Here is a 27,917-nt window from a genome sequence, read left to right on the forward strand (position 1 = left end):
GTGGCAATACTGTGACACCCCCCCCCCGGCAACTCCCTTTTGGGTCAGGACCCCCAATTTGAGAAATGCTGGTCTTCCCCATGAAATCTGTATAGTATAAGGTAAAAGCACACACAAGATCAGATTTCACACTCCAACTTAAATCCAGTATCAGCACCAAATATTTTTTTAATTACACCCAATAAAGTTTAGTACTGTATTTTACCTCAGAGTTCAATCAATACTACTGAAGTACCATTCTTGCTACCATTGTCTTTTTGGCATCATAACAAGCAAGCAGGTTAATGTTGAAGGGGAACTTTGAATATCTTAAACTCAAATTTCAGAGTGGTAGCCGTGTTAGTCTATATCAGCAAAAAGAACGAGTACTTGTGGCACCTTAGAGACTAACAAATTTATTTGAGCATAAGCTTTCATGGGCTAAAACCCACTTCATCAGATGCATGCAGTGGAAAATACAGTAGGAAGATATATATACACAGAGAACATGAAAAAAATGGGTGTTGCCATACCAACTATAATGAGACTAATCAATTAAGGTGGTCTATTATCAGCAGGAGAAAAAAAAATTGTGTGATAATCAGGATGGTCCATTTCCAAGAGTTGACAAGAAAGTGAGAGTAACAGTAGGGGAAAAATTAGCACGGGGAAATAGTTTTTACTTTATGTAATGACCCATCCACTCCCAGTCTTTATTCAAGCCTAATTTAATGGTGTCCAGTTTGCAGATTAATTCCAATTCTGCAGTTTCTCGTTGGAGTCTGTTTTTGAAGTTCTTTTTTTTTGGAGACTTGCGACTTTTAGTTCTGTAATTGAGTGACCAGAGAGGTTGAAGTGTTCTCCAACTGGTTTTTGAATGTTATAATTCTTGACATCTGATTTGTGTCCATTTATTCTTTTGCGTAGAGACTGTCCGGTTTGGCCAACGTACATGACAGAGGGGCATTGCTGGGACATGATGGCATATATCACATTGGTAGATGTGCAGATGAACGAGCCTCTGATGGTGTGGCTGATATGATTAGATCCTATAAGCATGTCCCTTGAATAGATATGTGGACAGAGTTGGCAATGGGCTTTGTTGCACGGATAGGTTCCTGAGTTATTGTTTTTGTTGGGTGGTGTGTATTTGCTTCAGGTTGGGGGGCTGTCTGTAAGCGAGGACTGTCCTGTCTCCCAAGATCTGTGAGAGTGAGGGATTGTCCTCCAGGATAGGTTGTAGATCCTTGATGATGCGCTGGAGAGGTTTTAGTTGGGGCTGAAAGTGACAGCTAGTGGCATTCTGTTACTTTCTTTGTTGGGCCTGTCATGGAGTAAGTGACTTCTGGGTATTCTTCTGGCTCTGTCAATCTGTTTCTTCACTTCATCCGGTAGTTATTGTAGTTTTCAGATGCTTGATAGAGATCCTGTAGGTGTGTGTCTCTGTCTGAGGGATTGCAGCAAATGCAGTTGTATCTTAGAGCTTGGCTGTAGACAATAGATTGTGTGATGTGGTCTGGATGAAAGCTGGAGGCATGTAGGTAAGTAAAGCCGTCAGTAGGTTTCCAGTATAGTGTGGTGTTGATGTGACCATTGCTTATTAGCACCGTAGTGTCCAGGAAGTGAATCTTTTGTATGGACTGGTCCAGGCTAAGGATGGAAATTGTTGAAATCATGGTGGAATTCCTCAAGGGCTTCTTTTCCATGGGTCTAGATGATGAAGATGACATCAATGTAACACAAGTAGAATAGAGGCGTTAGGGGACAAGAGCTGAGGAAGTGTTGTTCTAAAGCAGCCATAAAAATGTTGGCATACTGTGAGGCCATGCAAATACCCATAGCAGTGCCGCTGACTTGAAGGTATACATTATCCCCAAATGTGAAATAGTTGTGGATGAGGACAAAGTCACAAAGTTCAGCCACCAGGTTTGTCGTGACATTGTCGGGGATACTGTTCCTGACAGCCTGTAGTCCATCTTTGTGTGGAATGTTGATGTAGAGGGCTTCCACACCCATAGTGGCCAGGATGGTGTTTTCTGGAAGATCACCAATGGATTGTAGTTTCCTCAGGAAGTCAGTGGTGTCTCAAAGATAGCTAGGAGTGCTGGAAGCATAGAGCTTGAGGAGAGAGTCTACATAGCCAGACAATCCTGCTGTCAGGGTGCCAATGCCTGAGGTGATGGGGCATCCAGGATTTCCAGGTTTATGGATCTTGGGTAGCAGATACAATACCCCCGGTTGGGGTTCTAGGGGTGTGTCTATGCAGATTTGTTCCTGTGCTTTTTCAGGGAGTTTTTTGAGCAAATGGTGTAGTTTCTTTTGGTAACCCTCAGAGTGATCAGAGGGTAATGACCTGTAGAATGTCGTTCATATTCTGACCTATTCATGATGACGACAGCACCTTGTTTGTCAGCCTTTTTTATTATGATACCAGAGTTGTTCCTGAGGCTGTGAATGGCGTTGTGTTCTACACGGCTGAGGTTATGGGGCACGTGATGCTGCTTTTCCACAGTTTCAGCCACATTCAAATGTAATTTACAATGAGTAGACAAAACAATAGTAAATGCCTAATACAGTTCCCAAGAACATGGACCTTATATCCAGATAGCCAATGGGAATTTAATTTAATTTGAAGCAGAGACAGGCTAATCAAACAAGGTTTAAGGAGTTAAGGAAGATTGTGGTACTTATCATCAATCCAGTTAGTTCAAACTTGTTAGAATATAGGTCTGCTTTACTAATAATAATAACAGCAGCACCCTATAGACAAAATTTCTTTCTTAGTAAAACCCGACATCTCATTGTAAGTTATTCAGTAACTACTATATAGTATTCCATCATGCAAGTTTGTACCTCACTTTTTGATCCATGAAATAGTAAATACAATTATTTTATCTGTCTTTTTTCTATAAGTATTTCTATAATGCCTATCACTATGCCATCTAGTTACATGGGGTGTTTGAAACTGTGGGATCTGACTGGAATGGACCAGAACCTGCCCACTCTGTTCTTAATTGTTGCCTCTTATTTCAAAAAGTCCCTTTCTTCTGGTCTTCTGACTACAATAGGAATTTGACAAAATGAGGAATAAGTAGAAACTGAATAAGGATCTCAGGATCTATATTATATATATTTTATTTTATGGATTTTTTTGTTCCTATAAGTAGAAGTTATCTATCTGATAACCATCAGTGAAAGCTTTGCTGGAGTAAGGTCTGAATATAAATCATGTAAGGACTTCAAGATTTGGCTGCATAAGTAGAGGTTCACCATATTTGAGTTTGTTATCCTAGGTTTGTTTATGCATAAGCTGCCACTTCATTAAATGAAAATGTGTGCTAGTTTGCTATGCTAATACTAGTCAGATCTTTTGATAGTTAATAGTGGTGTTATTCTTATCTTCTCAACAATTTATCTAATATAGGCCAAGGCTTCTTAAGTGAAATTCACTTGTAATGTAATTTAATGAGTCACAAGCAGGTCCTATAGACCATTGCCCACATATATTCTGTCCCATTTCTATGACTCTGGACTCCGGTGTCCATGATGATTTTGTAACTTACCTTTCTTTTACAGCATCAGCGATCTCATGAAGACCCTGCAGCTCTAAAATTTAGCTTCTATCAGGTGATCACAGCCGGACCTCGAGCCCCATCAGAGCTTAGATCTCTACAGAAGAGATGTCTAGGACCTGGATGGTATGCCACCCATATAGAAAGATGGCTAACTTATTTCCCAACTTCTCAGGTGAATAGAGTGTAACATTGTGTCTTATTTCATATGAATTTGATATCTTAGATTATTCACTTTTTCTGAAGTCTTCATTACTGATTATTACTATTCATGAATATATATGAATGTGTGGTTTGGGGCACTGATTATCCAAAACCATGTTCTGATTGGTTGGCGGGGCCTTCTGGTGATGTCACAGCCATGCACTAACTCCTGGCACTGCACAACTGGGACTTCCATCAACAAAAAGCAACAGGAACAGCAACTGAGGAAGCTTCAGGACTGCTGCTCCTTGCACCCCTCTTGCACACTGAACTGCCTTTAACACTGAGTTGTTTTTTGTTTTAATCTTGTCACTTTCTGGCACCCTACTGGCTGTATTGGTGAACCTGTCAGAAAGCACAATAGGAAACCCAGTGCTTCAGAGTGCATCAGGCATCAGCCATTTGATACCCTATCAGGGCTTCCAACAAAAAGCATTGATGGGAAACCTAATGTATCATGATAAATTGCTGGGATGGTGCTTTGTAATGCTTCTGCCCTGTGCAGCATCAAAACCTTGGCCAGCATTGTGAAGTATCAATGCATTATCCACCCCTGATGGGATCAAAGGAGATTTAGTGCACTGAACACTGTGAAGACTTGAGGATATAGAGGCTTGAGTCTGGAACTGGGTATGATACACAGATAAATAAAGACATAAGGCCCATTAGTCATTAAGTGCTTCAGTGTCTTCATCTGCTCATGAGTTCAGTGGTCCTTCCATGAGCTAATCATTTCACTGCTCAATTCACTGGGAACTGCCAGTGTATCACTACCTCTGTGCACACTGGTGCCTCTGTGATCTCTGCCATCACTGGGTTTTGGGATCTGTTGATGCCTATTTAAGGTCCTCTACCCATCACACCTCTTCCAGGTCTGTCAGTGCATTGTATCACTGCTAGTATATTGGGAGCCACCACTCCCCTCCCAGCTCATTGGTGCATGGCTCTGTTGAGTATTGAGTATTTTGGTGCATTTAGAAGCTACAGTTGGCACTCCTGTCCCTTTGAATCTCTGTGTGTTACACATTGAGCCTCAAAGGGTTTGTGTTTCCCGGTGTGTGCAATTCATGAGACCAGGGGCGGCTCTAGCAGTTTCGCCGCCCCAAGCACAGCGGCACACCACGGGGGGCGCTCTGCCAGTCGCCGGTCCCGCGGCTCCGGTGGACCTCCTGCAGACGTGCCTGCGGAGGGTCCATCGGATCCTCTGCAGGCACGCCTGCGGGAGGTCCACCGGAGCCGCCTGCCGCCCTCCCGGTGACCGTCAGAGCGCCCCCCCACGGCATGCCACCCCAAGCACGCGCTTGGCGTGCTGGGGCCTGGAGCCACCCCTGCATGAGACCAAGGTGTGCTTATCTCAAAACAGATATCACTTAATGAACCTGAAAAGTGCATACTCCTGACAAACCTCTGAAGACACATACTTCACAAGATATCTATCTGCCTACACTGTCCAAGCACATACCTTAGAAGACATGCAGTCACAAGTCCCGTACTCCTTTTGGTGCATAACATAGGGGTGGCATACATCACATTACTCATGTCTTGTTGATAGGCTTTGTTTCTGGCGTTGATGTTTCTGAATGCTGACGCTGTGAAGCACTACTTCCGAGCACACCCTCTAAGGGCATGTTTGGAGGAGAGAATTTATCCAGAGGCTGCAACTTCTCTTTTCCCATGGTGTGAACAAAGAAGCTCTGATGCATCTGGCTGGTGATATTGTCTACATGTTCTTTTAGGATCCAAATTTGCAGAGTCCATAGGATATACAGCTGTGTAATACCAGCATACTGATTTGATATTCTCTACACTCTGTTTAGATTTAATCTCTCCAAAGGTCTCGTGTATGTCGGTCGTGTATGCATTCTAGGATAGGTCCTCAAGGGACATTGGATTTCATATCCCTCGGTGAAAACGAATAATTGTCCATCACCACTGACTGACTCATTGTTTCTGCGTAAACACAATGAACATAATCAGTCATATCTAAATTTGCTATTGAGTACAGCATGATTAAAATGGTTATCTGATGCAGATCTAAAATCAGCAAGTGAACATAAAGTTTTAGCCTTAGATGCAAAGAAAGACTGGAATCTACCCAGCATATCCCAGCTGGACCAAATATGTATATATGTAGCTTATATGGGGACACTATGTGAGTAGTATATTCCTTACATGTTGGACTCATGTGAGGTCCAATATTCACCCACCTATGAACTAACGCATAAGTTATCTTCTTTCATATCTTTATTGTTATTATTGTCTAATTTTGAGGTCAGCATGTTCTTTTATTAATGAATAAAATTGTTTTTCTGATTGTTTTTCAGCACCCTGAGCACTTTTGTGTGGGGGGGCACCTTATAAATTAAAATTATTATTGTTATTATTTATTATTATAGTCAAAGATATTATAGGTAATGCAGGTATCAACGCAAATAGCTAAGATTCCCTGATAGTTTTCATTATAATAATATCTACCTCTTATATAGAGCTTTCCATCGGTAGAGCTCAAAGCACTTTACAAACCCTGTTTTCAGTTGTTTAGAGCTTTGCCAAAATTTAACCATTTGGGATGAAATTTTCCATGCCAGGCATCTGTGTCAGACTGAATTTTGAAGAAAATTTCAGCAAAAAGGATTCAGTCATTTATCAGAACAAGATCGGGGGGAAATGCATCTTTTACCTGTGTTAAAAAATTCTTACAAGTTTGTTGAGAAGCTCTAGTGCCGCCATGCTTTAGATCAAGGCCTTGAAATTTGGCACAGGAGTTGCCTTGATGCCAGGGATGTAACTTTTGCCAGTCCTGTGAAAATCTACACAAATTTGGTCAAGTTTTGAGCCTCTGGAAATTTCCCATTCACTCATGCTCAGTAGAGACTGAACATTCCATCTCTATTGGGCATGCTTCATCTCAGGGCTGCGAGGGGCACAGAAGGACTTTCTCTGCAATTGCTGCTCCTGACAGACAGGGGCTGTTGAAGTGCTAGGCCGAGAAACTGAGAGGAGGAAATCAGTCTATTCTGTTCTATCATTGACCCCACTGCTGGCATCTGGCCAGCAAAGAGGAAAAGTAAGAGAGGCCTAAGGGTAGGGGCTAAGGCTAAACTGGGACAAGGAGCCAAAAGGGGAGAAACTAGGATGAGGAACTGAATGGGGGGACCAGGATGGGGCATGGAGGAATTGGAGTGGAAGACTGAGCCTGAAACTGGGGCAGACTGGAGGGGCAAGGCACAGAAGAGGTCAGGCATGCAGGAAATGGGCAGAAAAGGTTGCGAGTACACTTCCCTCAGAATCAGGTATAGAATATAGGACTCCTGAGGGCTTGTCTGTACAAACACTTAGCTTGCGGCAAGCTGGGTTTTAAATTTACCCCGCATTAGCCTGGCATGCACTGAGTGTCCATGTGGACCTTTCTGCCTCTCACTTAAAGTTTCCTAGTGCACTGTGATCTCCTGTTTCAAAGCAGGGTAGATCGAAGTGCACTAGGGAATTTCTAGTACACGGCAGCAAGGTCCACATGGACATTTAGTGTGCGGCTGGCTAAGACGAGGTAGATTTACAGCCCAGCTTGCAGTAAATTAAGTTTTTGTTTAGAGAAGCCCCAAGGTTTAGCATTCCTCAGCTGTCAGCAAATAGCTGTGAAACACACTCACAAAATGTGTGCCTCTTAGCCTTTTAGAGATGCCCATATTGCGGATGTAGCACAACCTGCTACCATCAGTCTGTTAGCTCAAGTGGCAGAGGTCTGTGCTGTGGATCTAAAGGTTCTTCTTCGAGTGATTGCTCCTATGCATTCCATGTAGGTGTGCGCGCCGCGCGTGCACGGCTCTTCGGAACATTTTTAGCCTAGCAACACCGGCGGGCCAGCTGGGCGCCCCCTGGAGTGGCGCCGCTATAGCGCTAGTTATATACCCCAGCCAGCCCGTCCGCTCCTCAGTTCCTTCTTCCCGCCCGTGACGGCAGTTGGAACTGTGGAGTGCTTGTCGTCCTCCACGTACCTAGCTCACCTTGGTTCTAGTTTGTATTTAGTGTATATAGTTAGTTGTTAAATTGAGTTAATTGAGTAGTTAGTAGTTAGATTAAGGGGAATTAGGGGGGCTTAGCCCCTCTTTTCCCGTCCGGTGCGGGCGTATGCCCAAGACACCGGGATTCAAGCCCTGTGCGGCTTGCCAGCGGCATATGCCCGTTGGGGACCCCCACGACGCCTGCCTTCGTTGTCTCGGCGAGGGACATCGACCTGACAAGTGCCTCATTTGCAGGTCCTTCAAGCCGCGAACTAAAAAGGAGCGGGACATTAGGTTGCGGCAGCTCCTTATGGAGTCGGCGCTTACCCCTGCGGTGCCGACTCCTCCGGCTCCGGCGTCGTCCTCGGTGAGGAGTGCTCCAGCGGTCCCCGGCCGGTCCGGTACCGAGACTGTTAAGAAACAGCCGGCACCGAAGCCCCGGCACCATTCCCATTCACCATCGGGGAAACGGAAGCCTAAGCCTAAGGCTGTAGAGACTACTTCAGCGAGACCAGTGGTCCAGCAGCCAGCAGCGGCGCCTTCGGCACCGTCCAAGACAGCGCACGGACCGTGCGCGGTACCGTCGACTCCGGCACCGGCTGGGCCGTCGAGTCCGGTACCTCCGCGCTCCCCGGTGCACGCCGTGGTAGAGCTGCCTCTCCCGTCCACGCCCGAGACGTTCTCGACGGCGAGGGAGCTCATAGAGCTCACAGAGGCACCGAGCCTCCGGCCCCCGGCACCGCCGGTGCGGGCCGTTCTGTCAGTGGGCAAACCGGCCATGGTACGACCTGCCACCCCTGACTCACGGGATAGAAGGCGATCCAGGTCCCGCTCCCGGTCCCGATCCTGGAGACGGTCACCTTCCCGCCGTTCAAGGTCACGGCACCGGTCTCCATCCCGGTACCGCTCTCCTTCTCGGCGCCGGTCGCAGTCCCGGTACCGCTCTCCATCGCGGTACCGGTCGTACTCCCGGAGGCGTTCCAGGTCCCGGTCCCGCTCTCCGGACCGTCGGCACCGAGGGAGGTCCGGCTCCCGGCACCACTCCCGACGCCGCTCTCGAAGCCGCTCCCATCGACGGCGATCGAGATCGCGGTCGACCTCCCGCTACTCTCGCGGTCGCAGGTCCCGCTCCCAGCACCGAGACGATCGGCACCGGTACCCGGCACCGTCCACGGACAGACTAGTGGCATCGACGGCGCAGTCTCTGAGCACCTCTGCCCCCCCCCGTGGCCTTCCCGTCAGCCGTCGGTCGCTTCACACGACGACGCCGGCACAGATTACCGCGCGGACCCGCAAGGTCAAGACCCGGGTCCCCAGCAATGGGGTTTCTGGACCCCCTGGGCCGCCCACGAGACTCAGGGTGCCCCCTTCCTCCCGCGACAAGGGACTTCGGTCCAAGGGGTGCCAGAAGCCACTGTCAGCAGGCCCCCTCCATCGCCTCCGGTTGAGGTTCCACCACCGCCGGTGCAGACGGAACATCCCGGGGAGGCGGCGGCTGCGCACCCCATGGACGAACCTCAGCCACTTCCTTTTGCTCAGGCCCATTCCTCGTCTTCCTCGCCAGACGAGGCGGTGGCAGGATCCTCGTCATCCGATCCACCACCGATTGACTTACGTGCCCATCAGGACCTCCTGCGTAGGGTGGCACAAGCTGTTAACCTCCCGGTAGCGGAGGTTGTTGAGGATGAGGACCCGATCACGAAAGTGGTCGGAACGGAGGCCCCCATGCGAGTGGCCCTACCATTTGTTCGGACCATCCAGAAAAATGCCACCACGCTCTGGCAGTGCCCAGCGTCCATCCCTCCCACTGCCCGTGGGGTGGAGCGGAAGTACTCGGTACCCCCGACTGGGTACGAGTACCTATACACCCACCCGGCCCCGGACTCCCTAGTGGTGCAGTCTGTGAATGACAGGGAGCGGAATGGACAACCTGCGCCTGCTCCTAAATCTAAAGACGCGCGCAGGATGGACCTGTTGGGCCGGAAGATATATTCGGCTGGCGGTCTCCAATTACGCATAGCGAACCAGTTGGTTCTTCTGGCCCGCTATGCTTACGATAACTTCGTAGCCCTCTCTAAATTTACAGAGTTGGTTCCAACATCCTCCAGGCAGGAGTTCTCAGCTTTGCTGGAAGAGGGCAAGAAAGCTACCAGGTCCTCTATTCAGGGCTCACTGGACTCTGCAGACTCCGGAGCCAGGACCTTAGCATCGGGGGTGACAATGAGAAGGATCTCCTGGCTGCAATCGTCCACCTTGCCGCCAGAGGTCCAGTATACTCTGCAAGACTTGCCTTTTGATACGAAGGGCTTATTCTCGGAGAAAACGGACTCCAGGATACAGACCCTTAAGGATGGGCGCATTGCAATCCGTACGCTAGGCATGCATACGCCTGCGACACAACGGAGGCCTTTCAGGCAGCAGCCTTTTCGGCCGTTCAACCAGTCCAGGTCTCGACCGGACAATACACGCAAGGGCAGACTGAATCGACGTCGCCCATCGGGCAATCGCCGTACCCAATCCCAGGCGCCTTCCAAGGCCCCCCAAGGCCCGAAGCAGGCGTTTTGATGGGACGCCCGAGGACGGCCCATCAGTCTCTCCTCCGGATCCTTCCCCGTTATTTTTCAATCGTCTTTCCCACTTCCTCCCGGCGTGGTCCCAGATTACATCAGACAACTGGGTGCTACGCACGGTAGAGTTTGGTTACCATCTCCAGTTTGTTTCGCCCCCTCCCTCCCACCCACCCACCCCGTCCCTCTTCAGGGACCCCTCTCACGAGCAAGTCCTCCTACAAGAGGTCGAGTCTCTACTGAGATTGGGTGCTATAGAGGAGGTGCCGAGCGACATGCGAGGCAGGGGATTTTACTCCCGATATTTCTTAATCCCCAAGGCGAAGGGAGGCCTACGACCCATACTAGACCTCCGAGAGCTCAACAAATACCTGGTCAAGCTCAAGTTTCGCATGGTGACCCTGGGGACTATCATTCCCTCCCTGGATCCGGGAGACTGGTTTGCCGCCCTCGACATGAAGGACGCGTATTTTCATGTCACCATTTACCCTCCTCATCGGCGCTACCTGCGCTTCGTTGTCAACAATACACACTACCAGTTCGCAGTGCTGCCCTTCGGCCTCTCTACAGCACCGAGGGTATTCACCAAGTGCATGGCAGTGGTGGCCGCGGCCATCCGCCGTCGTCGGATACATGTCTACCCCTATCTCGACGACTGGCTAATCCGAGGACCATCCCGCCAACTGGTGGCGTCCCACATGGCCACGGTCCTAGCCCTGTTTCAACGTCTAGGGCTCATGATCAATGCCGAGAAGTCGATGTTGACCCCCTCGCAAAGAGTGGAATTCATCGGAGCGGTCCTGGATTACAATTTGGCCAGGGCCTGCCTGCCCCAACCTCGGCATCAGTCTCTGGTCTCTCTAGTTCGAGACCTACAAGCTTTCCCACGGACAACAGTACGTTCCTGCCTCCGCCTTCTAGGCCACATGGCGTCGTGTACGTTCGTCACCCAGTACGCGAGGTTGCACCTTCGCCCATTTCAAATTTGGCTCGCGTCAGTGTACCGGCCCCACCGCGACTCCATCGATATGGTGGTTACGCCCACGAAGCCAGCACTCGCTTCGCTCACTTGGTGGCTGGACCCAGCAGTCGTGTGTGCCGGAGTCTCTTTCCGCCCCCTTCAACCATCCGCCACTCTGACCACGGATGCGTCAGAGCTGGGGTGGGAAGCGCACCTAGCCGACCTGCACACCCAAGGCCTCTGGTCGCCCGAGAGCTCTCCCTCCATATCAATGTCAGAGAGCTCCGAGCCATTCGCCTCGCCTGTCAAGCTTTTTGCCCCACTCTCCAGGGGCGTTGCATCGCAGTGTTGACAGACAACACAACGGCGATGTTTTATGTCAACAAGCAGGGTGGAGCCCGATCTTCCCCGCTGTGCACGGAGGCGATGCTACTGTGGGACTTCTGTATAGCCCACTCCATTCACCTGGTGGCGTCCTATCTTCCAGGGGTGCAGAACACGCTGGCCGACCGCCTGAGCAGGTCGTTCCTGTCCCACGAGTGGTCCCTCCGCCCAGATGTGGTTCACACGCTTTTCCGGAGGTGGGGGTTTCCCCGGATAGACCTGTTCGCCTCCAGGGAGAACAGGAAATGCCACCAATTCTGCTCGTTCCAGGGTCGCGCCACGGGCTCCCTGTCGGACGCCTTCCTCTACCCCTGGACGGATCACCTAATGTATGCCTTCCCTCCGTTCCCGCTCGTACATCGGGTGCTTCTCAAGCTTCGGAGGGACAGAGCCCGCCTCATACTCGTCGCTCCGGCCTGGCCGAGACAGCACTGGTACACTCTGCTGCTCGAGCTATCGGTACGAGATCCCATCCCTCTGCCCTTATGGCCGGACCTGATAACACAGGACTTCGGCAGGCTCCGCCATCCGGACCTGCAGTCCCTCCATCTGACAGCCTGGTACCTGAGTGGTTAACCCACGCGGAGCGGACCTGTTCGGCGGCGGTTCAGCGGGTCCTGCTGGAGAGCAGAAAGCCCTCCACTCGCTCGACCTACCTCTCCAAATGGAAGCGATTCGCCATATGGTGCGATCAGAGAGATCTGAATCCATTCGTCGTCCCTATCCCAACGATACTGGACTACCTCTGGTCGCTTAAAGAGCAGGGTCTTGTGCTCTCATCGTTAAGGGTGCACCTGGCAGCGATATCGGCCTTCAGGCCACCCGTCGGTCACCGATCCATCTTCTCTGATCCTACGGTCTCTCGCTTCCTCAAGGGTCTTGAGCGTTTGTTCCCACCAGTGCGGGCCCCGACTCCGCCCTGGGACCTGAATCTGGTCTTGGGCAGGCTCATGGGGCCCCCCTTCGAGCCCATGGCTACGTGTTCCCTGCTCCACCTGTCGTGGAAAACGGCATTTCTCGTCGCAATAACCTCAGCAAGGCGAGTTTCCGAGCTCCAGGCCCTAACGGCCGGTCCTCTGTACACCGTCTTTCATGCGGACAAGGTCCAGTTTCGGCCTCACCCGGCCTTCCTCCCTAAGGTGGTGTCAGCCTTCCATGTAAACCAGGACATTTTCCTTCCCGTTTTTTTCCCGAAACCTCATGCCTCGGGTCGGGATCAACAGCTGCACACCCTAGATGTCCGACGGGCCCTTGCGTTCTACATACATCGGACAAAATCCTTCCGGCAATCGCCACAACTGTTCATAGCGGTTGCGGAACGTATGAAAGGCAAGCCGGTCTCCTCTCAGAGGATATCCTCATGGATCACCGCATGCATCAAAACTTGCTATGAGCTGGCTGGGGTGCCAGCTGACCGTCTTACCGCTCACTCTACGAGAGCGCACGCCTCATCTGCAGCCTTCCTGGCCCACATCCCCATTCAGGACATCTGTAGAGCGGCCACCTGGTCTTCTGTCCACACCTTCGCTTCCCACTACGCGTTGGTGCAGCAATCCAGAGACGATGCAGCCTTCGGCTCCGCAGTCTTGCACTCTGCCACGTCTCACTCCGACCCCACCGCCTAGGTAAGGCTTGGGAGTCACCTACATGGAATGCATAGGAGCAATCACTGGAAGAAGAAAAGACGGTTACTCACCGTTGTAACTGTTGTTCTTCGAGATGTGTTGCTCCTATCCATTCCAGACCCGCCCTCCTTCCCCACTGTCGGAGTAGCCGGCAAGAAGGAACTGAGGAGCGGACGGGCCGGCTGGGGTATATAACTAGCGCTATAGTGGCGCCACTCCAGGAGGCGCCCAGCCGGCCCGCCGGTGTTGCTAGGCTAAAAATGTTCCGAAGAGCCGTGCACACGCGGCGCGCACACCTACATGGAATGGATAGGAGCAACACATCTCGAAGAACAACAGTTACAACGGTGAGTAACCGTCTTTTCTAACCTTACTGATGAAGCATGTGGGAGTCAATATGGTTCTGCATGGTGGAATTTCTGTTTTTCAGTTTGCTTTTTTAAAAATCTAGGAAATTATATACAAAACCACTACAATAAAAGAACCGTACGGTTGCAGGTCTAGCACTCAAAAGTTAGGAAATGCCAGAATTAAATTTGACCATGCAACTAACTCGGTACCCTGTGCATAGGAATTATGATACAATATTTAATTATATGAACACATGCTATTTTTTCCACAGAACTGCTGCCTCACTCACTCCCTTCATTCACTCGTCAGTCATCCTCCCCTAAGCCACTCCCTAGTCCCAGTTCATTCAGCCATCGCCACTAAATCTAAAAACAAGTTATGATCAGAAGTAGAGAGTAGCAGGAAGCTTGGAGAAACCTGCTTTGTGTGCAACAAGCTCTACTTCGCATGTGATGGCAAACTCTGATAGGAGGGAAAAAGGGGTCTTTGAAGAGTTGTGAGTGAACCAGCTCTACGGTCACAAAAAGCAGCTTTTCCACAGGGAAAATCACTGGTTGTTGAGCAGCCAATCTGGACCTGAAGATTAGCCATCTCCTATCCACTGTGTACCACAGCTGCTTCAGCTCCCACTGCTCAGTCATGGGATCTTGGGCACAAAAAGAAACTAGTGCATGGCAAAGGATGAGAGAGCTGAGTGCTTTCTTCAGCAGTGACCATAACTGTCAATGAATTGACTGATACTCGGAAAAAAGAGCACACATGTGGCTCAGAATATCTTCCTCTCATTTTATATGTGTGGGGGGGGTCATCTTATTTTTTCCAGATATATTAGCTTGTATTTTGCCAGGATGAAGCTCATTTAATTTCCTGCCAATATTTGTAATCTCACTGGTCCTTCAGCATTATTTCTCTCCTCAGTGGTGCTCACAACAGCTTCCAATATAATTTCATTTCAGAATTAATTAGTGTGCCATTTACCTTTCTCCCAGATCATTAATGACAATGATAAATAAGACCAGACCTGTTACCATTCCCTGGGGCACCTCTTTTCCTCTTAATGAATGAGCTTGACATTGGTGAAAGTTTTAGTTTGAAGCTTGAAATATGATGAATTTTAAATACAGTATTATTTTATTTTTGCAGTTGCTAATTATTGATGGACAGCAGCTGAGAACTGACCCAGCTACCGTGATGGATGAAGTGCAGAAGTTTTTGGGAGTTTCTCCTCATTATAATTACTCTGAAGCCCTAACGTGAGTTAATTCATAATTAATGTAATGGAATATTAGCAATGGGGTGATTTAAAAAGGAAATAATCGTGCAACTGTAGTTTTGTATAAAGAGTCTGAAAAGAATGGGTTGCAATATTCCCTGTAAATTATAATTTGCTGTTATTCATTGAATTTTTGTACATCTAAATGTATAATGTGTATGTGTGAATGTGTGCTCAGCACTCCTCAGACAAACCTCGGCACCTTGCAAGATTAGGTTGATGAGACGTTTGTTGGCTGTAACAAAATGGTGTTGGTTCTATAAGCAAAATCAATACAAATTAATAGCCACTAATACTTCTCTGACTAATTTTGCATGCAAGCCCTATTACTAATGCTACTGTGGGCAACAATATGTATTTTTCAATATCTTTACCCTCTTTAATTTCCATGGAAAAATCTGGACTTGCTTATGTGCTGATTAGACATGAAAAGTACACTTTTCTTCTTGCACGCTTTCAAACTGCTGTAATCGTTAACAACATGTGGAAAGAATGCAACTCAGAAGGGTTATATTTTCTGTTAATTATGCATCAAGCCAGGCATTAAACATGGTGTTTAAATATTACAGAGATGGACACCTGCCAGATAAAACAAGTATTGGTTTGTGAAAATTGTGTTTGGATTTTGGATGGATAAAAGAGAGAGATGCCTTTGCATCTCTTTCCTCAGCAGTAAAAGATTCACCATGCGTAAACAGAATGGACAGAAGGCTGGTTTTCCTTTACATTCAGTTGCAGGAGACTCACCAATATTAGTGTCAGGAATGTAAAATCTACTCTCTGTATAATAAACACTCATGTACACAAATCCTTTGGAATCAGACATTTAGATTCACTTGCCCTTAAAATAAGATTGATAACCTTAGGCTGCTCTTTTGAATGTGAGCCCATTGTCTGTTTTTATAAGACGCTCTTAAAAAAGAATTCTTTTCTTTTCTAGACATTTCTCTATTTAATGCTTTCAGACAGTTGTGCTCTGTTCCTTTTTGTGGCGTATGTAGCAAAACAGATTTTATCTTTCATGAGATAAAGTCAAGTGTATTATAAAGACATAATGGACCCAATTCATCCTTGGAAGTAACTCTATTGAAAGCTCTGTTTCTTTGTACACCAAAGGCCTTGACCTGGATGCTGTGAATTATTATTCTGCATCTAATTCTGCAGCAGGCTTTTCCTTCTTGTCTACCCTTGAACACAGATAATGTTCATTTAGCATAACTGAGATTCAGGCAACTTTTTCCATTACTTTGACCCCAATTCATCCTGATATAGCTCCATTTAAATCAGTTTAGTTATACCAGTAATGAATTCGGCCTTCTATGTCATTTGGTTATTGATATATATATAGTAGAAAATTCCCATCTCTACTTGTACCTACAAAACTGCAATAGTGTAATATGAAATAAAAATATAGGTTATTTACCCAATGAACTCAAAACATTTTACACCCTTTAATCTTCACAAAGCCCTTTGAGGTTGGTAAATATTATGCTGCCTAGTTTACAGAAGGTTAGATGGAAGCACTGAGAAGTGAATGGTAGACTAGTAATTGTAGACTCTGTAGTGATGGACACTGTATAAAAATCTGTATAAAAACAAACACTTGCCTAATGGCACACAGTCAGTGACAAAGCCAGAAGAAGAACCCAGGAGTGCTGGTTGCCAGTCTCCTGCTCCACCCATTAGATCATGCTAGAAGGTATCCGCAGTTTGAGGTTGATGAATTTATCCTTAAAATAAGTTGGCTGGCAATATTGGTATTTCTATCAAGCAATTAAATGTCTTGGGATATCAGTCTTTTTATTAACTGTGGGCTTTGTTTGATGCTATCCCTTTTATACTATGGTTTGTCATGAATTTATACTATCACTCTGCTGTCACTTGAGAGGATGTTCCTGTGGATGAATTGTCTTTTAATTAACTCTGTATGAACATACTGCACCATTGATACTTCAACAAATGCTGTCCCACAGATTAAATTACAAATGTCTCTGTTCTTTAGGGTAGACCCAACTTACGATTTCCCCACCCTGGGCAGCTCCACATCCTATGATAGTGGATTGTGGGTTCCTTCCATCCACATGCACTGAACTGACCATCTCCAGGAACAGTCAAGATGGTGCACAGCCATTTTATGCAGCAATTGAAGGCAACTGTACCCTTTACAAATACATAAACTGAGCTGAAGATTTGCCTTCAAATGAGAGGGTTTTTTGGTGGAAGACTGTAGTTTTAACTGTGCAGATGTTTAACTGTGCAGATATACTCTGGTTTCTGCATGGTCAGATGGAAATTTAACAAAAAAGATTTCATAAAATGAATAATACTTCAATAATCCACATATCTTGGATAATTTAAAGGCACTTTGCTTCGTGATGTACATGGGATCCACTATAATTGCTCACTTCTGGAAATATGACTCTCTTGAATCTTTGTCAATACTTATTGCATATAGTTTCTCATGCAATCAAAACAGGTGTTACCTGTGTCCATGCTACTGCCAAGGCTGTGCCCTTGATCAGTCATGTACAACTCCCATTGACATCAAAGAAATGGATTGAAGGCATGATATGGCCTTTGAAATGTGCTCTAAAATATATGATCAGTTCAACCGTGTCCAGATACAGCTCCATTGACATTATTTATTAATATTGTTTGATTTGATCTATAAAAGACACAAAGCACCTGTCCAGATCTCTAGCCCAAACGTAGTTCATGTCTGTACACAAACATGTATATTTTGTTCTGGCTTGGTGAATATCCCGGCTGGCTGCATAGAGAAGTCATGTCAAAATAAGCATGTGCATATAAAGATGCAAAAGAGCTCTTAAGATGCGCTTATCTATGCTGTGAATCACTCATTATGCTGGCAGAGAGGAGAGAGGAGTCTAAGAAACCAGTTCTTCTCCCAGTGGGAGTTTTGACACTGACATTGTTGGAAGCAAGATAGGGTCCATATACCTTGTGAATTAAAAATAAGGCACTTTAATGTTAACATTACTGTACAGCCAAAGCCCCTGATAATGTCATCACTGTGGAATCTCACTGTGAGGTACATCATCACACCTTTAATCCATTGCTAGACTGACATTGGTGTAATTTCAAAAGCCTGAGAAAATATACTGGGGGCTGGGGGAACCACAGAGAGACTTTGTTTATTTCTCTGGGGTGCCAATAGGTAAGGGAGAAGTCCAGCTGGAGACCCCACCTGCAGGTCTGAGCAAGGGCAGACACCATGTCTTGGGCTCCAGGCTCGAAGTGCCCACATGTGGCCTTGGGAAAGGAAGAGCAGGGTTCCCAGGGGAGATCCAGCTCTCTGGAGGAAAATCTCTTCGCCTCAACAGTAATCATCATAACCCCCTGAACCCAACTGTTTGTCATCATCACAATCTGTTTTCTTCAGTAAAAGCAGCAAAGAGTCTTGTGGCACCTTGTAGACTAAGGGTATGTCTACACTACAAGACTATTTCGAATCAACTTAAGTCGAATTTGTGGAATCGACCTTACGAAGTCGAATTTGTGTATCCACACTAAGGACACTAATTCGACTTTGTGAGTCCACACTAACGGGGCAAGCGTCGACTTTGGAAGCGGTGCACTGTGGGAAGCTATCCCACAGTTCCCGCAGTCCCTGCTGCCCATTGGAATGCTGGGTAGAGCCCCCAATGCCTGCTGGGGGAAAAATGTGTCGAGGGTGGTTTTGGGTAACTGTCATCATTGAACCGTCAATCACGCCCTCCCTCCCTGAAAGCGCCTGCGGGCAATCTGTTCGTGCACTTTTCTGGTCAGTGACAGCGCGGACGCCACAGCACTGCGAGCACGGAGCCCGCTGCAGTTATGGCCGTTTTCACCTCCTCGCACCTTATCGTCCACCTCTTCCACAGTCAGCTGCTGAGAAATCGGGCTACTTTTCAATGGTGCTGCAAGCACTGGTGGACCATAGGGGACGTTTTACCAACATCAACGTCGGGTGGCCAGGCAAGGTTCATGACGCGCGTGTTTTCAGGAACTGTGGTCTGTTTAGGAAGGTAGTTTCTTCCCGGACCACAAAATAACTGTTGGGGATGTGCAGATGCCTATAGTGATCCTCGGGGACCCAGCCTACCCGCTAATGCCCTGGCTCATGAAGCCCTATACAGGCGCCTTGGACAGCGACAAGGAACTCTTCAAGTAGCAGCGAGACCTGTGACTGTTCAGTTTCTTTACAGAGAAGCTGAACCTGCCCCTGTTTCTTTACCCAGTTACTGTTGACTATCCTCTGCAGTTACATACCCCGTTCACCCCGTTTCCCCCACTTCCAACACACGTGTAAAAATAAAATACATGTTCCATTGTTACTTAACAAAGGTTTCTTTATTAATGACTTTGCGTTAAAGGGTTGAAACTGGGACGCAGACTGTGCTGCGTAGGGTGTGCAGTGATGTAAAGACCGCCTCTAAACTCGAGGAATGACAGACTCCTGCTCCTAGAGCAGTCTGCAGTGCCGGACTGGTTGTTTCAACGGAGCCTGCCATCCCTCCTTTTTGGGATTCTGTGTGCGGGGGCTGTGTGACCTTGTGGCGGAGGAGGATGGATACAGATTCCTCTGCTGCGTGACTCTGCGGTCCAGGACAAGGACCGCTGCATAAGATCTGTAACCGCCCTCCCCCGCTACAAAGTCACGTCCCCCCCCACCCACACAGGACCTGGAAACCACCTCTCATACCGACCAGGGTGCCTACTGACTGCACTGTGTGTGTGACCTGCTGCTGATCCTGCCCCCATGTCTGTACCCTGGTAAAGGTCACTGTCCTATGCAATTACCAACCCCGTTCCCCACCCCCACCCCTTCAAACACAGTCTTCTGTAAAAAAACATGACGGAAACAGTAATTAACAGCAAAGTATTTTTAATAATTAACTAGACAGTTAGGGGATGAAACTGGGATTGGGGCTTGGGTGAGTCAGGAAGGGAAGGACTTCTCAAAATTTAGGGAATGGGAGCTTTTGGGTACTTGAGCACTCTGCTGGGGTGCAGTGACAGTTTTCACGGCCCCTGGCGTCCCTCCTTCTGGTTATTTTGGGTGAGGGGGATATGGGACTTTGTGGCGGGGGAGGGCGGTTGCAGATACAGTGCAGGGGTGCTCTGCGGTCCTGCAGAACATCCACAAGGCGCCGGAGCGTGTAAAATTTTCCCTGGGCATTTCCTGTGTGGCTGGTCAGAACATCCAAGCTCGGACTGCTGTCCAGAGCGTCAACAGAGTGGTGCAGTGTGGGATAGCTCCCGGAGCTACTAAGGTCGATTTCCGTCCATACCTAGCCTAATTCGACATGGCCATGTCGAATTTAGCGCTACTCCCCTCGTCGGGGAGGAGTACAGAAGTCGAACTAACGAGCCCTCTATGTCGAATTAAATAGCTTCGTGGTGTGGACGGGTGCACGGTTAATTCGAATTAACGCTGCTAAATTCGAATTAAAGTCTTAGTGTGGACCAGGCCTAACAGACGTTTTGGAGCATGAGCTTTCGTGGGTGAATACCCACTTCGTTGGATGCTTGTCACATCTGACAATACCCACTTCGTTGGATGATGTCACATGCATCTGACGAAGTGGGTATTCACCCATGAAAGCTCATGCTCCAAAACGTCTGTTAGTCTATAAGGTGCCACAAGACTCTTAGTCTGGATCTGTAAAAGCAGCAAACACGGCTACCCCTTGTCTGAATTAGCTGGGGGTTCGTTCAAGCTTGGTATTGAGTGAGGAAAAGACAGGCAGGACCAGGGTAACACTGAAAAGCCAAGTGGCTGCGTTTATTTAGGGATTTCTTTACACCTTGGGCCGGGGGGGGGAGGCAATTTCCAACTGGGACTCAGATAAACAATGCAAGCAAATTCAAACCAATAACAATGTACTGTATACTGCTCGCCACACCACCAAATAGACAGGCACACCAATCTCTCAAGGTAGGAATCGGGTTCGTCAGGGCGATGCCCGGTGCAACACAGAAAAGAGACCCACGGGCCACTGCCTCAGCCACCCTTGTGTTCACACAGAGGATAAATCCAGAGTGTGGTGCGGCTGCAGCTGGGCAGATTCCACTCACTCAGACCGCGGGGACTGGACCCCCTTGGTCAGCTACCCTCTAAGTAGAGGCAGCTCCCAAGTTAAACACACACACACTGGACACAGACAGAGCAGTGATTCAAACACATAAACAGTTTGCAATTAACAATTCAATAACAACTAGAACTATTATACAAGCTAGCTAAACAATTGTGCAATTCTGAGCTCACTAATACAATCCTGATATCCTGAGTAGATATTTGGTACCAAGTTAGGGAGGGGAAAAGTAAGAGGCTAAATAAGCTAACTGTCAGATATCAAAAAGCAAATACCGCACTCCAGGCGCAGCTGACCAGCAGAACAGACACCAGAAGCATGACGAGCTGACAGGGATCGGGTCCAAACGACAACGAATCCAAACGATACGACACGAGCGCGCTTTACCGGGAGGAGACCCTGGCCGAAAGAGTGATCAGGTCCTTCAGCTAACACGCGGATGCTCCACACAAATTTTTTGGGGAAACCTAGTTTTATAGAAAGGTCTCACTCCCTCGTGTCAACATCTGATTGGCTCCCTGGTCCCTCCTCCCTTCAGGATTTGAGCTGTTGCCACCCCACGTCGGAAGGATTTGCACACGGCACACTGGAGTTGACGAGTAAAGAAACTTGACCCTTAGATGACTGGGTCCAAAAAGAGCGGGAAAGTGAGTCTCTGGGCAGAATTAACCTGACCTCCAGACGACCGACCCAAAAAAAACAGGTTGCTGAGCAGAATCAGGCCTCCACACACAGAACTAGCCTGACCTTTAGATGGCCCAGCAGGAGAGAAAAAAAACAAAAACACAGGAGAGCATACACAGCTAGTGTTGCTGGGCAGGATTGAGTCTCTGCCCTCTCCTATACAACGGGAACCTGGTCCAAGATGGAGGCTGCCTTGTCCTTTTAACAGGACAAGATGGCCATGGACCGACAAGTGGCCATACATAGCCATAACTGTGCAACGGATTGCGACACCCCTCTGATACTTGTTTTCTTCAGGTTAAACAATGGCCATTTATCCTCTCTCTAGTGTTTGGTTGTTTACTCCATTTTTCTCACACAACTGCATCACTGCCAGCCTCATTCTTTCTGTCTTCCATGTTCCTCAACAGCCTTTTCTCCAACCTCACTCCTTTCTTCTTCCTGTCTCCCCTTCCCCTACTCCATGCATAGTCTCACCTATCCTTTCCTTTTTCTGCTGCCTTACTCCTATTAACTTACCCCATCCTGTCCTCCCCTTAGCCCCATATATAGTCACTTTGGGCCTGACTCTGCCACCCTTACTCACAGTGAGGAGTACCTTATTCTGTAAGTAGTCACATAGATTTCCATGGAACTAATGGACAAATCAGGTACTATTCAAGATGAGTAATGGTTGCAGAAGTTGACCCTTAGCTTGTATGTTGTATCCCTTTTTCTCACCCTGTGTCTGTCTTGTCTATTTAGATTATGAGCTCTTCAGGACAAGGATTGTGCCTTCTTATGTGTTTTGTAGAGCCCCCAATGAAATGGGGCACCAATACTGTACAGCATCTTTGGGTGCTTCTGCAATTTAAATATTAACTATAAATAAAATTAAATAGGGGCTATATGTGCCTAGATTCAATGTGTTCAGTTATGTGTGCCCTAGAAATCTATAGGGATAGCTAGGTAGCCTGTTATTCTTTATTCTTTCCTCCAAAGAAAAGCATAATTTGCATTAATGCTAAGGGGTGTCCTGCCTGAATAACAAGGAGAAAGTGGACCTGAAATATTAAGTTGCTGAAGTGATAAAAAAAATCTTAGACTGAACATATTTGATCTGTTTGCTGAATTTAAAATGTACAAAATATTCATTTCAGGTTCGATTCACATAAAGGTTTCTGGTGTCAACTCCTGGAAGAAGGAAAAACCAAGTGTCTTGGAAAGAGCAAAGGCAGAAAATACCCTCCTATGGATTCAGAGGTAAACCATTGTTCTTCTGAGGCAATACAGCATTTGAATGGCTTTTAGGAGTGCCTCACTCACGCCCCGGGGACACTCCATTGACAAAATTATAACAAGAACAAGAGGATAAAATTAACAACCTATAGTTTTTGTACTAACTCTCCCTACAGCTGAGGCCTTTCTGATACCATGTACCACATGATCATTTTTCAACCTTTTGTATAAAGGGTGAGTATAATGGCCAAGATGTCTCCAAATTAACTTACCCTGAAATTGTTTTTTAAACATTTTCTTCATATTGAAAAACCTAGTAGCTCTCAAAAAGCTGCAACACAGTTAAAATCCCAGCCCCTCAGCTGAGCGACCCACACCAGCAACAAGCTCAAAACACATGGTTTGTTGCAGTTGTGATCAGATGTGTAAATGTGGGGCTTCCTCTGTTCTTCCAGTCTGTTTCATTCTTGACTTGTCAGGCTATTAATAGTTACACATGTTCTCGTGGCAGTTCATTTTTAAGATCAATTAATTTTGGTATCTATCAGTTTGGAAAATGTTCCTTCAGAAATGTTCAGATAAAGTTACTTTCACAGGCCTGATAGCTGAGGTCTACACTCCCGCTTCTGCACAGAGGAGGGGAAGAAATCTCAGCAAGCATTTGGAGCCTCTGTTTTTACTCTGGCCTTCTCATACTGAACTCCCACTTAACTTAGTCTGAATGAAACCTGAGTGAAGAGCTCAAGACTTGGTCAGTAGTAAGTACTATTGTACTTACTTATTGTACTGTAGGCCTGATTTTATTCTGATGCTGGTGTAAATCAGGAGTAACTCTTGTGAGAGGAGAATCAGCCTCTGTAGGGTGTATTACTGATTTGTATTATGTTTGTCTATCCTAAACGTCTCTGAAAAAGACAAAAACTGAAATACTATGGGGTTATATTCTGCCCTCAGTTACACTGATGTAAACTCAGAGTAGTTTATTGACTCCAGAGTTACTCTGGATCTATACAGATGTATCTGAGATCAGACCATGATCAGTTTCTTTGGTTTTGATGAATTGTATATCTACTAAAATAATCCCCTGCAGCTCAGCTGCTAAATGGCGTATAGATGCTGTGTGCAATAATACATAGTATATAGGAGAAAGTATACAGCACAGAAGAAAACATGGCATAGTTTAGATTCAGGTAAAACAAACCGCAAAACTCAAAATCCAAATAAAAAAATGTCTGTTTTTTTATCCATCAGTGTAGGGCTTTTCTGTCAAGCTACTACAGAGATCACAATGTGGAACTGTCAAAACTCCTGCACAAATTGGGACAACCCCTGCCATCATGGCTGAGACAGGAACTACAGAAAGTGAGATAGCATTGAGAGGAAGCTTCTTGAAATCTCTCTTCCACACTTCAGTCATCTTACCTAAAGCCTTCAATAGCTACCAGAAGGCAGGTGTAAAATATACCTCTTCAAAAGAGAATAAAAGAATGAAGTTCTTTCCATATGCTGGCATGTGGATGGTGAAAATGTTTGTGTCTCTTAGAACTCTGGAGGCCTGCAGGTTTTCTCTTCAGCATTTCTGGGCCTGTGGAATTGTTGTAAACTACTGTGCGCACATGTGGAAGTCAATAGTAACTGGTATAAGCTTTAAAAGCAAAGCTACACAACTGTCCAATTTCATAGTAAATATTTACACTTTTATATTCGAACTTAGGAGTGTTGTGTCTCATGTAAGTTTTGTAGCCCATTGTTTGCCTGCTCATGGTTTTTCATACTTTTTGATTATTATGTGTCTTATACAAAACAAAAAACAAAACCCTGTATAACACACAATGGCCAGATCTACTCCTGCCTTTGGAATCTGCTTACCAAATTTTGAACTTAAAATAAATGAACACAGTTGAGGAATACAAACACATGTTGCTTAGGTGTAAACAATAGGACAGAATATGTATTGTGAGCCAAATCCTGAAGCCACAGGCTAAAACACTGTAGCAAGAAATGATGTAAGAAATATGGCCCTGCTCTGTGAGGAGGAAACCATAGTGTGCTGTGGATCCCTTTCAAGTTCAGAATCTATGCTTTTAAATACTGCACCTCCATACACAGTCTGCTGAAACAGCAACACAAAGGAATATAGACTATTCTGAACAGAGACGACTATATGTTTAAGAAGAAATCTAATTAGATATATGAAGCACAAAGTTAAAAAATAAATTTACATTGTAATAATCTGAGTGTTAAACTTATATGACTGTGAACCAAACCATAGCAATGCAATGAACAAATGACTTGAGTGGATCTTTCACACCTAGCTCCTGTGAGTTTCAAGTTATAGGGCCTAGATTCTGATCTCACACTGCTGTAAATGAGGAGTAACTCCAGTGAAATCAGTAGACTTATATCAGTGAAAAACTGGTGTGAGAACAGAAACAGACCTATATTAAGATTGCCTTAATTTACAATATATCTTGTCCCGGTTTTTGGTGTGTTGAATTTTAGGTATTTATTTGATGTGTGTTTCCCAAAACTCCTCTTATACTGACTGAAAAGCGGTGGCATCTCTCAATGCCTTCCAATTTAATACATGCAAGTTGCAAAAACATACTTCTTTCCCCAGGGAGATATATTTTTAAAAAGTTTTGTAATTAAATAAATGAGTAAGTTAAATAAAAATTAATACAGTGTGCAGTCATGATATAGAATTAGGTTTCAGTACTGCAAACACTTAAGTTATATGTTTAAGTTTACACAGTGTGAGTACTCTCAGTTAAACAGCACGCCTACTTAAACATGTGAGACCAGGGCATAATTGTTAATGCTTCAAAGAGATCATTAAAAATATCATTAAAAGAGATGATTAAAAATATGAGCCAAATGTAGCCCTCATGTCACTCCACTGAAATATGGCTTAATGTGTTTTAAAAATGCCCGACAGCTAATGAATAAATACCCAAAGTCAAAAAATGGGCATGGTAGGTTACCCCTGCTCCCTATATATACTATTGTTCCAAATTTGATGCTTGGTTCTGTAACTACATTCCCAATATTTGCTTTAAAATGGGCAGTTAAAAAGTACATCAAATGATGGAAAGCTTTTCTATGTTTGTCATAAACCATACAATTTAATTTTTATGGTAATGGGATGGAAACCAGTTTATTGTTCACTAAATAGAAAACAGATGTTGAGATCCTAACTTGTAACTTTTTTTACTCATGGACTTTGTCTTTGTAATACATAATTTTGATAGGCCTGTAAAGAAAAATATCTAGGCAAATTTCCTGTGTATAAAGATATACATTACTCAGCACATTATTGCATAAAGGAGTATGCATGATTAACAAAAAGGATCTAGTAGAGTTGACATTCTATAAGTTGAACATCATAATTATTTATAGAATGAAAAAATCTTCTCACTTTGTCATGTGCTTTAGGTCCAAAATTTGACTTTTCTTAAAATTCTTTTAATTTAGTAAAAGATACCCTCTGGTCTCTGAATAACTACAAAAGAAAAAATCCTTTGCATGTGTTGATGTGACCTGCAAATGTCTGTATGGATTTGTAACAACTAAGATGTTAATGTTAATCATGGGGGGAAACACCTACAGTAGCCCCACTGACTTCAATAGGGTCCTTTCATCCTTAGTGTACAACTGATGTACCATCACCAAAACATTTTAAAAAACAAAAACAAAAAAACAAAAAGAACCCACTATTTTGTAGGAACTGCACAAAGCTTGTGTTTTGTGCTCTGGTGCTACAGTTACTCTGCTCTCTTTAAAGCAGCAATTACATAAGAATTTTGGAGCCAGATCATGCTCCCAAGATTGCTATGTATGGAGGGGCACCTCTTTGCACAGATGTCAGCCCTCCTCTGTGCTTTAGGGATGGAACTCACACACACTTATAGCACAGACCTTTCTTTCTAGGACACCAAAAAGGGCTCTCTGCATGGTCTAGTTTTTGGGGGCGGGGAGGAGGTAAGGAGTCGCCAGCATGAGGATATGTGGCAGCCTCAGGTTGGATGGGGCTTGGGTGTGGACTGGAATATGCACATTACCTTTTTTCTAGTCCCAGATTATTTACACAGATAAGGTAATATATTCTAGAGCTGTAGACGCTGTTCTGCGAAGCCTCCTGATGGGATGTGGGAAGGAATGCCTCTCTAAATGGGGACCCTTTGGCAGCCATGGCCAGGCAAATAGCTGGTAGTAAAGCTCGATTTCATCCCTATTATCACGGGGTGTGGGGACTGTCAGGGGCACAGAGCACAGGATCTCCACATTGATTTCAGTGGGAGTTCTGCCTGAGTAAATACTATAAACAAAAGTATTTGGCCTTTTGTTCTCAGAATTGTGCATTGCACAGGGCCTGATCCTGAAATCCTTATTGTTCAAAACTCCTATTTTGACAATGCCTGAGAAAAGTCCACAGGATCAAGCTCTTTAGCATCAGCATCTCCAGATAGCATTAACTTCTCGTGCACCAGAAATATTATTGTGACACTTAAAAACAGTGGATAGTAAAGGCAAATTGATAAGTGTTCTTTGAGTTCACAAAGGTATTTACTGCTGATTTGCAGATATATTTGGGGGTGAAATTTTTTGTATGAGCCCTAAAAGGGAATACATGCACCTATCCATAGTTTTTTCCTCAGAAATATTCTGTTACAATATGTTTTTACAATATTCAGCAAAAGCCTGTAAAAAAAAAAAAAAAAGTAAAAACTACATTTATTCAGGACCAACCAAGTTAGTTGTGAACAAGGAGTCTCAGCAAGGCATGCAGACTCCAGACTTTGTCAGTGGTTCTCAAACTTTCGTACTGGTGACCCCTTACACACAGCAAGCCTCTGAGTGCAACCTCCCTTATAAATTAAAAACACTTTTTTATATATTTAACACCAGTATAACTGCTGGAGGCAAAGCAGGGTTTGGGGTGGAGGCTGACAGCTCACAACCCCCCACATAAGAACCTTGTGACCCCCTGAGGGGTCCCG

The 27,917-nt window shown here is 45.9% G+C and overlaps 1 protein-coding gene across 1 annotated transcript in view; it reads left to right on the forward strand.

Moving 5' to 3' along the window:
- LOC123371906 (bifunctional heparan sulfate N-deacetylase/N-sulfotransferase 3) overlaps positions 1-27,814 on the forward strand; it is a 119,678-nt gene extending 91,864 nt beyond the window's left edge. The window contains exons 11-14 of the mRNA XM_045019782.1: positions 3,556-3,726; positions 14,788-14,897; positions 22,839-22,941; positions 24,169-27,814. Coding sequence (XP_044875717.1) covers positions 3,556-3,726; positions 14,788-14,897; positions 22,839-22,941; positions 24,169-24,288 — 504 coding nt within the window. The 3' untranslated portion in view covers positions 24,289-27,814. The remainder of the gene's footprint in view (positions 1-3,555; positions 3,727-14,787; positions 14,898-22,838; positions 22,942-24,168) is intronic.
- The last annotated feature ends 103 nt before the right edge of the window (positions 27,815-27,917 follow it).

This window comes from Mauremys mutica, chromosome 5, assembly GCF_020497125.1.
Source record: "Mauremys mutica isolate MM-2020 ecotype Southern chromosome 5, ASM2049712v1, whole genome shotgun sequence".
Classification (NCBI taxonomy): Eukaryota; Metazoa; Chordata; order Testudines; family Geoemydidae; genus Mauremys; species Mauremys mutica.